This window comes from Emydura macquarii, unplaced genomic scaffold (genome assembly GCF_026122565.2).
Source record: "Emydura macquarii macquarii isolate MOO-44397 ecotype Brisbane River unplaced genomic scaffold, CSIRO-AGI_Emac_v2 contig_212, whole genome shotgun sequence".
NCBI classification, from domain to species: domain Eukaryota; kingdom Metazoa; phylum Chordata; order Testudines; family Chelidae; genus Emydura; species Emydura macquarii.
This window is the reverse complement of record NW_027130349.1, coordinates 4,578,381-4,595,114: the sequence shown is the minus strand read 5'-3', so window position 1 is coordinate 4,595,114 and position 16,734 is coordinate 4,578,381. Positions and strand designations below refer to the sequence as shown.

Below are 16,734 nucleotides of genomic sequence, written 5' to 3'. Positions count from 1 at the left end.
AGTAAGCATTCTAAAAATTTATACTACTGTGATGCTACATTTCTACAAGTGTTCTTATTACATTTTGTTCAAAGCCATTCTCGTATCTGTCTCTTTTGGTAAAGTAATTTATTATTACGCTTTTCTGACTTGAGTGCAACAAAAAGATAAAACAGAATTTTCCCCTTAAAATACACCAGTTGAAAAGATAAATCATAGTCTTTGTTACCAAGGAAGGCCTTGATCTTGGAAAGTCGTCTATATGTGCTTAATTTTATATGTGGGATTAATCCCATTGATTTCACTGGGATTTTTAATCTGTGTAAAATTAAACAGAAGAATTAGATTTTGGTGGTTGGGGTAGAAATATATTTCAGCTCAACCAGATTTGAGTTTAACTAGCTATGGGCCAAAGTTAGATCCTTAAATTTGTCATTTAAATCCTCATGTCTGATCCTGGTGCAACACTAGAAGGGGAGCTTCTGTTCTGGTTCAAATGCAGCTGAAAGCTTACTAAAGCATCTGTTCTCGTGAGATTTCCATGCTGTCAAATCCAAAAACCCAAAGCTTACTTTACACTTGATGGGAATCTGAATATAACTTCTTCAGCCCATCTTTAATTTTAATTCAACATTTTAATGTGCTGCCTAAGAAATAAGTTACATGAGGCACTGTAATAATATCTGATTTGACCCCCACACTGCACCAGGATTCCAGGTCAGAAATTTTTCTGTGTTTTTTGTTTTGTTTTTACTTCCTTCTCCATCCCTGTCTAAAAGTGCAACTTTTTGTTGTCATAGTGTAATATCATTAAAATATTGAAAGTTAAGTTGTATCTGCAAAATGACAGAATTACTGTGCTTCAGCAAATTATATTGCATATCAACACTGTAATGTTAAAAGTATTCAAATTTCAGCTTGAAAGCATTATTCTTACACAGGGTCAGCAAATGAAAATAGTTTATGTGGATCCTAACAACCCATTGCCTGACCGACAGTATTATGGCCGTGTGCAGCTAGTTGAGGTAAGAAATATAAATGAACTAGTTTAAGATTACACTGTAACCTATGCAATGAATCAGCATTGCCGAAACAGGCTGCTGCTAGAGATGTGGATCTCCTGGAGTCACACTGGCCACATATTTTGGGACAGTTCCATGATACAATCCTTTTGGCTAGAAATAGGCAGGACGATTAAATCTTTTGACTTACAACCCACCATCTTGGAAACGCTCCGACTCATGGAAAGCTTGGTTCTCTAGAGCAGTGCTTGTAGCCAAGTGACTCAGATTGCTTAGATGGAAGAGCAGAGTGTCTCCAGGGATAGAGGCGTGGCTGATCTGGAGGCTGAAGAGCTGGTAATGTTTCAGAAAAGAGGGATTGCCGACAAAATTGGCCTACATTTTTAGAAATCTTTGATTAATTCCTAATGAAGAGAAACCTAGATGTCGCTCTCCTTTCCCCTTCCTTTCTCCCTTCCTGGTTTTCCTTTCCCTTCATGTACTTTTGTTGTTCTTTTTGTCTTTTTCCCCCTCCCCTTTAATCTTTGTTTTTAGGAGTCTACTGTTTGTTTCATGTGACATTTCCTCTCCCCCATATAATCCAAAAATATGGAGAACATATATGCAAAAGTTACTTTAAAGTAGTTGGACTTACAAAATAGTTGATCATTTTAATGGAAATAATGTTATATATTGCATACTTGAATTACAAATGAGAAGGCAAATTTCTTGAAAGTGTAAAGTGTTATTAATATTGGTAGCAGACATTTAAAATTTGGCTCTCAATGTGTTCTAGGTAAATGTGTTCAGTTTACAAATAATACTTTTTTTCCCTAATTGCCAGCCCTGAAAACTCAGACTGGGATCTAAGAGTTAATCTGGGTTCTTTCAAGTTCATGTATCAACAACAAAATAAAGATTCTGCAGGTCAAATTCCACATTCAGTTAAAGTTGTGTCCTGTGGTGGATTGATACCATTTAAGACCACCTCCTTGAACTGAAAGAACAATCTCTCCAGGGACTGGACTTTTCAGAAAGGCCTACTTTTTAAAAAACGAAGGCTCTTTCATGGAGATTTTCCTCTTAGAGAGAGAGCTCTTTTCTGGACCTCTATTTGGGCTGGCAGATGATTCTTCCCATTAATTGGGATGATTGAAGCAGCCCCAACTTCCATCTTCAGCTCTCTCCTCTTAAGACAGATCCCCAGTTGCCTCAGGTCCACTTCCTAGCGTCTCACCCCTACTTCAACAACTTTATGTGACACCATTTTCTTCCATAGTTGGCTTTCAGGCACCAAAACCATCTTCTGTTCCTTGAATCGCTACTTAACACTCCCCCCACCTCAAAAGGCTTAATCAGCTCCTTTTTTCCTAGGGGAGACATCCCTACCAATACTCTTTCTGTACTGCTCTCCAGCTGACTTCCAGACTTCCCTCCCAGGTCTTTTCTAGGCAATTGGGGGCTGATAAATAGTCTCAATTGCTTGGCTAGCAAATATGTGAAGTATATATGGGGGTTTCTTATGTCCCTTCTCAATGTTCCCTCATTCCTTTTCCCACCGTTCATTTCTTTACATTCCTGCTACCCACTTTCCTTACTTCTATTTCACCCTCCCTTCCCTAAGTCTGCAGGAAGTGGTGCTATGTGATTGTTTGCTGTTACCATCATTCCTTTTGGTTGCAGTGTCTATTTCTACCAAGCTGATTGGAAATTAACTCATCCCAGGGCCATTTTTACTTTCTATCATTAATGTACAGGGAAACTTCAGACATGCAAGCAACAATAACCTGGTATCTAGAGAAGAATTGATGATGATCTTGTCTAGACTAGATGGCTTACACATCAGAGGCCTTTATTATACAGAGACTCAGAGATTAACTCTGGGTGAGGTTGGTCTGGAAGAAGCCACCAGTACAGGAAGTGGAAGCATTGCATATAATGTAGAGACATGCTCCTGCCCCCCTGACTATGTGGGTGACTCATGTCAGGTAGGAAATTTTCTTTGCCTCTTCATTGTATCATTCTTGACACGTTGCTCACAACTATATTGATTTAGTTTGAGAAAAAAACGTAATTGTTAACAGTTCTGGTTAATTATAAGCACTTTATAGATAAGTTTATGTACAGTTGTGATAGCTAGGGCCCAGATACTCAGAGGTGTTTAGGCATCTTAACTCCTTTTGAAATCTGGACTTAAAATCCTTTCACTGTGTAAAAGGCACTCTAAAGAGGAATAGGTGAATTAGATACCTTCTGTGGAATTTTTGCTCCTTTTAGCTACGACTATGCATGTACAAAGTGCGTATGTTACACAATTTATATTTTCTGTGATGGACAGTGCCAGACTAAAGAAGATCAATCAAATTTAGCTTATCTAAGAGAAGGTTAGGCGTTGACTTGATCATGGTCTATAAAGTACATATATGGGGAGAAGATTTCTGATAAAAGAGGCTCTTTAGCAGACAAAGGCATAATGAGATACAGTGGCTAGAAGCTGAAGCAAGACAAATTCGGACTAGAAATTATTTGTACATTTTTAACAGTGAGGAAAGTTATCCATTGGAACTCACCTAAGAGTCTGGATGTCTTTCCAAGAGATAGGCTATAAAAAAACAGCTCAAATGGGTTTAATGCAGGAATTACCGGGTTAAATTCTAGGGCCCGTAGTAGGCAGGAGATCATACTAGATAAACATATTGATCCCTTTTAGCCTTAAAATCTATTAACCTTATCTAAGTGGACTGTATTGTACAGTAAAAGGAAAGGGGAAGTTTTAAATTTCAAACCTTGATTTGAGACTCTGGAGATCTGGGTGCCATTTCTGGTAATGATTAGATGCTGACTACCCAGACTCTTGGAAACAGAGGGCAATATGGGAGAGAGAAACAAAGAACAGATTGCACAGAATGTGTAGAATTAGTTACTTGCTTTGCCAAAACCTGCTTAAGAGTTAATGTAGCGGTTATTACACTAACCTGTAAACTGTACATCTTAAAATGAGAGTGAGAGTAGAGAATGGAGCAGAACAGCCACTGCATTTATTATTGGTCTAGATCTTTCATTTTTGTCCCCTTGCCACAGCAACAGTGCATTGTTTGCTGCATATCATTTTCAAAATATTTTAAAAATTATTTTTCATACACTCAATGTTCTGTGCTACACATGAAATTCAACTGATTAGGATGCTAGGGCCTGCATTTAATACAGACTGAAATTTTCCCACTCCCACACCATCACCATCTGCTGCCTGCTGTCTTTATATACTATCTGTTTTTCCTCCCCTACCTTGAGGAAAATACATAGCCCAAAGGAAGCAGTTGAACCACTGACATAACATAGCTCATAAGCCCTTCACGTTTTTGCAGTATTACTCACTCTGCAATTTACTGTTCTAATCGTCTAGCTCTGTCTGACTGTGTTAGGTGGGGAGAAGGTGATTCCTGCCACACCTTATGTTAGATATACATTCATTTATAGGAGTTACAGCACAGTCAGTTAACCTCAGGAACTGTCGTTTGTGCTGTACAACCTGACTCATGTATAAAGTTTAAAGGTGGGGCCCTTCACAGCATACAGTCTCCCTTATCTGACTCAGAACTTGAACAATAAGGCGGAGTATAAGAGAAGGTTTGAATAGTGAAAGAATACTGTACATGAACAGCCAAGCTAAGAGCAAAGCAGAATGTTGGCCGAAATACAGAGGCCAAAGAACATAGGGTGGCTAGTTGTCCTGTTAATACCTCTGGGGAATTGTTTGGGACAAGATGTACAACAGAGGGTAGCATTTCCTCACCTTCAGGGCAGCGGTCAGCAGCAACAAATTCATTTGGATTTTAAACCAAGAGAGGTAATTTCTTTCTTTCTTTCTTACAGAGTTATGCTAGTCTTTAAATTCAAACTATAAGAATGCTAATCTCTTAACCTTGAATGACATAACTACCAATAGTACACAGATGATATTGCTTGTAGATTGTTTACCACTGTCCATAAACAGCCAGTGCTTCTAAGAGCTTAAATGCTTAAGAGCTTCTTGTTCATATGGGGTGAATATTGCAAAATGAAGCTGCATTGACACTTGTCCACAAACAAAGTACTTCTGTACTCTAATGTGTATGTTAGTGTTGTTCCAAATTTTAAATATAAAGAGAGTAAAAACTGAAAGAGTAGCATAGATTTTTCAAATGCATGTGGATACACTAATAAAGTAGGTGTATTCATTTTTGCTTGGCCGATAAGGCACTTGTGATAAATAATCCTTGTGAAGCTTTATTTCTGTTGGTTGAGCTATTTCAAATATTAAGGAGGCTAGTCTCCTCAGAAGGTGGGCATGCTGCAAGGGTCAGGATGATGGAATCCCCCCCTGCCACAGTAGGGAGCACCAGTGCAGCTACTCAGCAAGGCTCCGATCCTGCAAATATTTATGCACATGTTTAATTTGAGTATGGTGAGTAGTCCCATTTAAATCAATGGGGTAAAGGTGAGAACGTGTGTAAGTGTTTGCAGGATCAGGGCCCAAGTAATGGTGATTTCTTACACCCCTCATCCCCTCCCATCATGTGATTTTATGGTTTGGCCGGCAGATTTTTGTAGAAACAAACCCACTGTCTGTTACTGCGCCCAATTCCCAAAACAATTTCACTTTGAAAGCTGTGTTATTTTCATAAAATGATTTGAAAGGATTGGCCACCAGCTGATACGCAACTGGAATCCCTTTCAGCTGATCCCATGCCATTTTGTAAGCGAAAGTTGTTATTATTAAGAAAGTAACAATTCGCTCAAAAAAAAAAAGTATATCAGGAAACATTTTCCATTATAGCTATTTGCAAGTGGCAAGCAGATTTTAAAATACTGACCTTTATAGGCTGTGGAATCTTTCTTCCCCCTCCCTCCCACTTTTATTTACATATGTATATTTTCCTGTATACTTAATAGGAATGTAGCCCTGGATTTTATCGTGAGAATAAAGGATTATTTACAGGACGCTGTGTACCCTGCAATTGCAATGAAAATTCAAATAGATGCCAGGATGGTTCTGGAATATGTATTGTAAGTAGAACATTAACGTTGTTGAAACAATATAGAAAAGCAGAATATCTACTTCTCTACTAAACTCTGGAATACATAGCATTCCTTTCTTCATTACTGCCACAAAACAATCCTTGTGTAACTAGTTCAATTCTTTGACTGAATTATGCTACCTGATCTTTTTTTGCTGTGTATGCATTTAGGTCCCAATCCTGCAAACACCTTGCACATGCTTAACTTTACATGGGTCAATAGTTTCATTCAGTCTTCATTCCACATTTCTCCCTTGCCTCTCCCCACAACTCTGAGTTGTCCAATATTACCCAAGACCCCTCAATTAAGCACACGGGCAAGTTTTTGCAGAATTGTGTCCTTTGCAGGATCCAGTCCAGAAAACTTTTACTCTCATGGGTAGTCCGTAGCACTATGCAGGTGAGGGTTTGCAGGAGCCGACCCATAATCAAATAATTATATTCTTGAAAAGCTAAGACACTGTTTGCTTGCTCACTTTGCAAAACGAATCTTAGATTGCAATGACACAGATAACATGTACTAGAGAAGACAGGATTCGGCTAGCGGCAGAGAAGTAAGATAACTTATAAACTTGCAATTGAACAGTAGATACGATGGAGTGAAATCTGCTCCTAGATAAGCCATTTTAAATCTGGCGTAACCCCACCGCAGTCAAGAAACCCCAGTGCTTGTGTGAGCATGAAATTTGGCTCACTGTGTTTTTCTAGTTTATCTTTTTGACAGTCAAATAACACCTTTGTTTTTTGTGGTTTATTCTGAAAAATTCCCACTTAAAATTTTTTGCTAATTTCTGCACCTTTTTTATGTAAACAAACACCTTGTCAAATTCTCTTTCATGGTTTATTTTCCCTTGTTGTTTATTTTTTATAAGTTATCATTCTGCCTCCAGTGCATTCCTTTGCCTTCTGCAATACCCTTTGACTTTGTTTCAACAAATCCTTTTGCTTAAATGTGAGTTATGAGACAGTTCAGCATGTTCCAGGGAATGACTCACAATGTGCTTCATTGGGAGACAGGACAGGCCACGACAGGAAAGTACTGCAGCAGAAAGATAGAGAGGAGAGGGTTTAGATCAGTTCAAGGTAAGGCAGGAAAGTGTAAACTTCAATTTTTAGCCTAAAATATGTCATTTAGATGCAAGCACAATTAACTTCTGAATATATTGAGTTAAATCATGCCCTGCCCTAGAGACAAACTCTAGGATGAGCAGAGTCATGCAGGAAAACTTGGTGCAGGGGAAACTCACAAAAGGCCTGATCCAAAGCGCAGTTTAGTTGACAGGAGTCTTATCCATTGACTTAAGTGGGCTTTAGATCAGGCCCAGAATTGCCAGTTTCTGACCCCTTTTGGTGGGGTTTGCCTATTTGTAGCGGGGGGGAGAGGGGAGGTGCAAGACGACAGACATCAAAACATTTGTGCAGTCTCCATTGTGCTTCCTGAGCCCTTCTTCCACCAACAGCACAGTTTCCACAGGAGCTATCTCCCAAAGCCTACCAATAAGGGTCGATTGTAGTGGGAGTCTGTGGGTTAATGTAGACAGGGTTTCTGATATCTTCCACTGGAACTTTCCTCTGGATTTTTAAAGGATGCTACTGCATAGAGTAGCTGTCACGCCGATCATGTCTTCCCTCTACCTGGCTGTAAGTTAACAATATTTTACTGTATAAGAATTTTAGTTAAAGCAGAAAGTAATGTCCCCTCACACTCATCCCTTTCCTTCCCAAATACACACATGGCTCTCATTGACACTAATGGGAATGAGAACATCTCTAAAATGAGATTTCATTCTCTGGAGTCTTATCATGGAAAAATTGGTTACAGCCGTTAGATTTGTTTTCTCATTGTTCCTTATTAATTAATTGTTCATTCCAATTAGTAAATTAAATACAAATTACATGCTTATTAAGGAAAAGTACATGAAATTCAAATCGGAACTGAGTTTATTAAGCAGGCTAGTTTTAAAATTCATTTTATGAGATTTGGGGGGGAGGTGTGTCTGGACTCAATTAAATATGTGTGTTTTTAAACCTGCATAGTTTCCCATATTTTCTAATACACTGAAAAATGCAAAATTTAAAGTTGCATTCAAATCTAGTAATTTTTAATGGAGTTACTCAAAATATCAGGACAGATGCACACATAAGAGACAACACTCATTAAGCAACTGCACTGCTGCTTTGAGTAGCTTTTAAAATAGGTTTAACAGTATTTATTTATTCTGTCTTCAACTAGTAGTGGAAAAACTGTGCTCTCTACAACTAGACAATGAGTGGAACAAATTTATTTCTGTAGCATAGGCAGTTTTGCAATAAATGCACAACTGTGGATGAAAAGAATACATCTTTGGAGGTTTGGAACAGATCAATTTTCTAGTAATAATTATAATAAAACCTACAAAGTTAGACTACAATTAATTGTCTTGTTTCATTTTTCAGAACTGTCAATATAATACTGCTGGGGAAAAATGTGACCGCTGTAAAGAAGGTTATTTTGGCGATGCCAGTCAAGGTTCCTGTAGGATGTGCTCCTGTCCTTACACAAACAGGTATTGTATAATATAGTGTCAAATTAAAAAGGGGTGTGAGGGTGGAAATTATTTATGGTAAGTAGGTAGGGACTGTATTTTACTCTGTGCTTGGAGTCTTAATTTTGGTTGGGTCATCTAGGTGCTAGTGCAGTACACACAATAATAACTAAGTGCTTTAACTTATTTCACTGTCTTTTTTTAAATAAGCTCAAGATTCTAACGGTAGCCCTGATCCTGCGATTGACTGCACAAGGGCTCACCACAGAGCACCTGGGGAACCACCTTTCTGTGGTGGGGCTCTGCACAGGCACAGTAGGAGTGCACCCTGTGCAGTGAATTGCAGGGCTGAGGCCTGTTTTGTTTATAAGCCATATGCAGAATTTGTCCCCATACATATCAGTGTTTCCAAGGGCTTTCATGTATTCCGTTAGCTGTTTTTTCAGTAAGGATATTTCCTTTGTAATCCATGCCCTTCTTTCTGCGCTATTGAAGTCATATTTCTGGGACATGGCATGGAAATTATTTTTACTGTCCTGTTGAGTGTCCTAACAAGAGAGGAGCTAATTGGCTATGAGAGGACAAGCCTTTGTGTGAGTGCAGAGAGATTTAGTGTTCTGCAAAGCCTGCATTCAGAAGAGTAATTAAAACTGTAAACATGGAAGTGGATTTATGTTGATCTGACTATATTTGTAAGATTCCACTAGCTCATCAGATGAAACATACATTCAAGGAGGGCTGGATTTAGGGGCAGGTGACTGCCAGAGGCGCCAGGCTTGAGGTGCTGTTTTTGTTGTTAGTGACAGAATTGAAAATAGAATGTTTGAAGTAAAATGTTAACAGGTATTCCGTAAGTGTTTTTCACTAACCTTCTAGAATGTTCTGGATCTTTGTAGAATATCATGGAACCTTCCAGACTTTCTGAGAACTACATTTTTCTTGAACCTCCTAGAATGCTGTCAGCAATGCGCTCATGGGTATATAAGGGGTGGGGCATCACCAGTCAGTCAGTCAGTGAGATATAAAAATGAATTGAAGTGAGGTGAGAGGCCAGCTGTGATATAGTGAACCTTGTTTTATTGTGTAATTGTGAAAGTGTACTTGTATTTTAATTCTTGAAGAGTGTAAGTACATTTCAGTTATTAATTTCTTAAAATTAAAAAGTTTCTATGAGCTGAGAGGAAATTAATATTTTATTTGCTTGTATATGGCATGACTAAATACAGATGTACAGATCCTAGTGTGCAAATGTATCATTTTATATGACGGCTAAATCACACATGCAAATTGTGCATCAAAATCGTGAAATGGGCTACAAATGCAATAAAAAATAAGGTATAAAAATGTTTAACAAATGGAGGAGGCGATGCACCAAAGACGTTCCTTGCCTGGGGCGCCATTTGGTCTAGGCCCAGCCCTGCATACAAGTGCAAACATACTCACCAAACTGCAGCTCAGCAAACCCTACCGAATGGCGAGAAACAATTACGTTTGCAGTAAAGTGGACTGTAAATGCATATTGTTTTGAGCTACTGGTTTGTGGTGATTGCTCAGAGCTAAAACTTGAAAATGTATGTGCCTTCCATTAAAGAAACAATAATAGCCCTAATAAAACCTCAGCACTGCATTGCTCAGAGTGTTACACATAATTTGCCAGGTACAAAGGCAGAGGCCAGATAGCCTTAAGAAATTTTTACTGGTATTCAGAAAACAGGCTTTTCAGATATCAGAGAATTCTCTGATGGATCTGTTCATGACAGCATTGGCTTCTTCTGCAGGTGTTTGCCTGAGGTCAGCTGAACATATTTGTATTCATCTTTCATTTTAAGAGTGCTAAGATAATTGGGGAAACTATGAAACCTGCGTTAGATTTATAGGTCCATATTGATCTGATAGATATCATTCACTGCACAGGGAATGTTCCACCTAGTATTGGTTGAGTCATCCACTTTTCCCCCAAAGTAAGAGCAATATATATTTTTGGAGGGGTGGGTGGGGGAAGGGATATTTGATTCTAGTCTGTCATAGACAAGATTGCTTTATCGAGGTGCTTATGGCCCAGGTCTCCTGTATTCATAGGAAAAATTTGCTGTCAATGCTAAGAAATTAATATTGTGATTTTACTTTGAAATCTCATACGAACCTTGACTTTTACATTCATTAGATTTAAATAATCTGTATGTGAGGTTGTTTAATTTCTGTTTAATACATTGATAAAATTTATATACACCTGGACATATAGTAAACATCGATGTTATCCCTTGAAATTCATTTTAAAAAAGATTAAAATCTTCTAAGCATATGTGTGAAAGAGCTACACAATCAACAAAGAGCTGTTGTAGTACTAACTGTTGGTTCTTGCTTAGTAAAATAATATCTGCATAGACCTGTTTTATTTCATAATCTTATTGTTAAGAAGATTTGTTGTATGCATTCCTTTCCAGAATAAGCTATTTTGTTCTATCTAGAGGGGTAGTAATGTATTTAAAATAGCCAAGAAGTGAATTTAGTAGAATTTGAAGCATCAAAGGATAATTTGCTGTAATTTGTCTTGTGATTGTTAAACTAAATCATTGGTTATTTGTATCGCCAAATCACCCTTTATTTTGAAAGTTATTTGGCCTCTGTTCTAAGTAACCTGAACAGCTTGATGAAGCTTTTGTGAAAATATTTTTTTAAATTTTCTCTCAGTTTTGCAACTGGCTGTGTGGCAAATGGTGAAGAAGTTCAGTGTTTCTGCAAAGAAAGATATACTGGAGTACATTGTGAAAGGTAAGTGACTTGTCTCTTGAAGCCTTTTCAAATGGACAGTGAAGAGTATCTCCCCACACTTGCTGCTCCAGAATATTTACCTGCAGAATACTGTGTGTGCATTTATATATTATGAGATATGCATGCATATATACTGTGTGTACATATATAATTAGATAGGTATGTAGACATAAATATATGTCTGTGTATATAGTGTGCTGGGTACTGTACTAATTGCACAGTGTGATGTTCCCTTCTGCAATCTGGACCAGTGAATCGCTGTGTCACCCCAATCCCCCACTTCTGGAGCCCATCTTAGTCTGCTTTGCTTTCCCACTCCTGGGCAGATCGCGCACAGCCTCCAGCAAGCAAGTTACTCCCAACTGAGTGAGCAAGTGCTTCTGAAAAGCCACTCTTTAGATCATGTAACAGAATGACCCCATCCAATATTCCCCAGTCCCAGATGCAACCCTAGGAACTTTGGTCTTACAATGTTCAGTGCTGCCCACTGGACACTGCAAGCTCATAATCAGCTCGTCAATTTATCAAAGAAATTGATATGCACCAGTCTCATCACTTCAAATGGACTCTCTAAAACAGCTTGAACCAAATACAGAAAGATTTTAAGTGATTATAAGTCAGAGGAAAACAAGTCAGATTTGATCAAGAGAAAACAAAAAGCAAATCGCATTCTAAAGCTTAACGCTTTCAGCAACCTTAAGAACACAGATGATTCTCACCATAGGGTGGCTGGTCTGCTTTCAGCCAGCGTGCCGCTGCGAGAGAGAGAGAGAGAGAGAGAGAGAGAGACACACACACACACACACACGATCAGCATTTCAGTTGCTTGATGATGTTTGTAGATGGAGGTGGAAGAGAAAGAGAGAACAGCAAGATGTCTCTCTTTTTTAAAATGTTCCTTCTCCCCTCTGGGGCTTCACCCCACTCCCCTTTCAGGATCATGTGACAAACAATGTCCTTGTATGGCTTCACCCATGTCCTGAGTCAGTGAGCATCCCCTTATTGTGGTTTCTTTGTTGATTCTCAGGCTAGTGTTTTGTGCCTGGAAGACCTGGGTTTGTTTTATGCATGCCTTAATGCAGTGTGAATTGCTCCTCAGCTCTGTAGAGTTTTGCCTAGATCTGTCTCAAGCCATGAGACACACATTTGGGAATATTATGTAGCGAAGCCTATAACCATACACATGAAATTGCAACAAACATATTACTATAACAATAATGTTCAGTATGCCATGATCATTCCAGAAACATCTTACATGACATACTTTGCATTAAACAAAACACATTTACACCATAAGAGTGTACACGGGGGTGCAGTGTGTCACACACAGTTGGGAGTAACTGTACACAGTATAGAAAACAGAAATAAATGAATAATTCGTCTTTATCATATGTTACTGGTACATGGATTTTATCGAAAGGAACATTGTCAATCACCTTGAATAGTCTTATTGTGTATACCATTCTTTGTAATAGCAGTAATAGCTCCACTTACTTTGTTCTGTTTCCAGTTGAAAAACATTTTCCCTTTTCTTCTAATGCATTAGTTTGTTTACTTCACCTTTCATCTTTACTGATTTTGGAGGAATGTGCACACTTCTCAGAAGAGTGTTCGTAACTTGATGGTGATCGTGTTACATCTATATAGTGCCCTTCACCCTAACTGATCCCTGTGTGCTTTACTGCAGCCACTTCTGGGTTGAAACGTTGCAATAGTTTAGTAGTGCAAACGATACAACAATTTAAACTAGGAAGTGAAGAATATCTTTGTTTAAAATGCTGGGGGAATTTAAGTTTGCAGAATGTAATTGTCTGAGTTGGAATCTTGCCAGCACACAGGAGCTAGTACCCCATCTCTTACAAGTGGTGTCAAAGAACCTTTAATTACAAGTGGCCAAGAATTCGTGATGTCTCAACTGAAAGACAGAATCTCCAGCTGCATAGTGTCCCTTAACAGCATGCTGTAGCCTTGCTTTAGTACTAAACAGAAGGAAGGGTACTCCTTTGTGAATCACTGGCACCCTTTCCCTTAGCACTTACTTGCAGGTTTCCTGTTCAGCTTGATATTGTTTAGCATATCAGATCTGACAAGATCACAGTACAAGGCAGCATGATTTGCAGGTATTAGCTCCCACAAAACTGTTATATATTTTTATAATTTTGTATATAAAATTTTCTAATTTTGTATATAAGAGTCAGGTCCCACAGAAATGGAAACTTCTTAAAAATATTGGCAGCACTGGTAGGTTGGATGTTTTTTAATAGCTATTTAGAATGCAGAGGATACTGCAGCAGAAAAATATAGTACTATTTTTAGTCTAAATCAAAACATGAGATCTAAACTACTTGACAGCTTCCCTGGAAGGAAGACTAGGTTTTTATTATCTTAGAAAAGGGATGGAAGCAATTTCAAGTATTTAATAACATATCTGTATTTCTTTTGTCTAGCTGTGCTCCCGGATATTTTGGGAATCCACTAAAATATGGAGGTTACTGTCAGAAGTGTAATTGTAATAATAATGGTCAGCTGGTTAGCTGTGATCGTCTGACTGGAGGTATGTAAGGATAGATGAACAGTTTGTTGAATACTGATTTCTGTCTTTCAATGAATGAATGGATGGAAGAGTTTTGATACAATTGAATATAAGGGAAAATCTATGAGGAATATAGATGAGATTTAATAACAGTTTAGAATTCTGAACACTGTTGATGATCTATTTCTCCATCCCACAAATGTATGGGTAAGTACATTATTGGTCGTCTTATGCCATCCTCAAAGCCATATCTTGCCATGCTGTATATAAGCTTATGACGCATATGTCATGGAACAGTCCTGATGTGCCTTCATTAAATATACCTGGGACAGAATAGTTGTAACTTCAGAGGGTACAAGCTGTGATCAGATGTTGGTTTATGTCATAGATGGGGCAAACTGTGCCCTGAGATATACAAACACAGTTTCCCCTGCTATGTTAGGGCTGTCTCTTTCAGGAAATAGGCTGGTTTTTTTAAACAGCATGCAGTCTAGCTTAGTACTCATGAGTTATGAGTGAAATAAAGAAAAGGTAAAGTGAGGGCCAAATCTTCCTGTCAGCTACACTGATGTAATTGCACTGAAGATATCCCTATTACCTTTAGGGGAGTTTCACAGTATAGCTGAGAGGAAAACATGGCCCTAAATAAGAAAAGCCACGAAAGAAATACATATTGAACAAAGAACCTTCAAAAGATGACTTGGGGGTGGAACTTACTTGTTCCTTGATGTGTGTTCTTCTCCTGGCTCCTGTATGTGAGAGAGTTAGCACAGCATGGCCATGGACACATTATTTCTAGTATTGTGGTTGAGAACTTTACAGCACACAATGCTCAAAGACATTTTTCACATAGACAATGGGTAAAATTTTCAAAAGGACAGATTTACAAAGGTATTTAGGTATTTGAAAGTCAATGGGAGTTAGGCACCTAGCTCATTTTGGGGCATTTTTGTGTTCCACACTAGACACCTCACTAGGCAACTAAACACATTTGTAAATCTGGCTTTCAGGAGTCTAAGTCTCAATGAAGGTCAATGAGATTTAAGCTCCCAATTGCCTAAGGCTCTTGAAAAAGGGACTCAGACTTCTAAATTTCTTTAGGTGCTTTTGAAAATTTTACCACATCTATGTAAGATGTTTGCTTCATCTGTTATCATTCTTGAATAAAAGGTTTGATCTTGTGTCCTCCAGCCCCTCTTTAATCTTATTTACTTCTGTCCTTTGGGACACTGGTACCTGTTCATAGAAAGTAGGACTTTGTTCTTGATGAGATCTTTGATTCTACCTTATTTTCATTCCTCATTGACTTCTCTGTGATGTCAGAAAACTCACACTTCATCTCCCAAAGGCTGCTTTTCCTTCTCACATTTTAGCAATGTTTAAAACCAGTGGTTAAGGATTTTCCCACTCTATGCTTCTCTCCAGTGTTGCTCAGGTTGTTATCTGAGTGGCTGAGATAGCTACTTTATCTATTGCTTTTGGTCTAAGACATTCCAGAAACAGCTGGTAATCTGAGTTGCGTTGGCACTTGGTAGAATTTTTTGTTAGCTAATGCTGGTTTTCCATTTTGTCATTACAGTAATGCCACTTTATTAGATTTATATTTTTGATGGTGCTGATCTGAAGAGCGTTTATCCTTTTTCCAGCTCTCATTCTGAAGTAAGAGTTTGCAAGGACAAGTTAATTCTTAGAGCGGAATCCAGTGAGTCAGTTTGTTTTCAGTTTCTCTCTGCCATTATATTCTGATCAGCCATCTCTTTCTCCGCATTAGCTTTAAAATCCCCTGCGATCAGCAGTACAGCGTATTTTGGCAGGTTGTTATGTAAGTGATGTTCTGCACTTTGCTGTGAAACTCTTTAATTTCATCATTTTTTACTACTGTAGTTGAACCAGAGACTGTCACAAAAATCATACTTATTTGGCATTTATTGGAGACTACTTGGAATATGTCTGCTGGTAGCCAGATAATACACTAGCAGGAGTGCAAGTATATCTATAATCAGAATAAATTCCATCTTTCTCTTGCAGTAGCTCCCTTGTGACTCCTGTTTCCCTTTTAGCATTGGTGAAGTGTCCACTGCCAATGAGTTGAATTTACCAGTGATCTAACATGCAAATGCTGAAGGAGAAGGGAGAGCCATGCAGTTCCTGAGAGTATTCTGAAATTCCAGGCTATGATCCTAGTCTGTTCTATGCTGCTGTTATCAGCAGAATGAGCTCATAAAATTTTTGATAAAACTTTAACATTGTAGACTGGCATATAGAAAGTTGTCATTGACTCTTGGCAGCAGAAAGCCGAGTCCTAAGTGCCTCCTTCAATGTATAGGATGCCCTCAAATTCCCTTAGATTTAAACAGGAGGTGATGGCACTAGCACCTCACAATAAACCCTTAGAGATCAGTTAGTTTAAAGAACCCTAGTCTCATTTATTGCCTGTATTTTACCATGTAAACTTAATTGTGGTCCATGGTTTTTTGTGGAGAAGAAAAAGGAAATAATGAAGAGGACTCCTGGATACTTCTAAATCTGGTTAATTTCATGTGAAGTCCAGCATTGGCATATTGAGGGCATAGGTACAAACTCAACCATATCCCCATGCCTACCAGGAGAAAATGCCTGAATCAATTTCATTGGGTAAAACTTCAAGATTTAAGTGAACAGCTGCATTGTAAAAGTACAACTGCCTTGTGATTTTAGAGATCATTAAAGCTTCTTTTCAGGAAAATATTTAAGCATACTGCTTTCCTGAACTAGGGCTTATAACATGGTTCGATTCTGAAAAGTGACCATGTAAAAATGATGTCAACTTACACCACAGATCTTTTCCCTTGGTGTGTATATACATAAATATTTGTGTAATATTTTCT

The 16,734-nt window shown here is 38.3% G+C and overlaps 1 protein-coding gene across 4 annotated transcripts in view; it reads left to right on the top strand.

The window, feature by feature from the left end:
- Positions 1–16,734, top strand: part of LAMA3 (laminin subunit alpha 3) — a 164,520-nt gene that overhangs the window by 108,034 nt on the left and 39,752 nt on the right. For all 4 annotated transcript variants that reach the window (XM_067546559.1, XM_067546549.1, XM_067546542.1 and 1 more), the window contains 6 exons: positions 921–1,004; positions 2,738–2,968; positions 5,913–6,026; positions 8,474–8,583; positions 11,254–11,334; positions 13,782–13,888. In XM_067546559.1, coding sequence (XP_067402660.1) covers positions 921–1,004; positions 2,738–2,968; positions 5,913–6,026; positions 8,474–8,583; positions 11,254–11,334; positions 13,782–13,888 — 727 coding nt within the window. The remainder of the gene's footprint in view (positions 1–920; positions 1,005–2,737; positions 2,969–5,912; positions 6,027–8,473; positions 8,584–11,253; positions 11,335–13,781; positions 13,889–16,734) is intronic.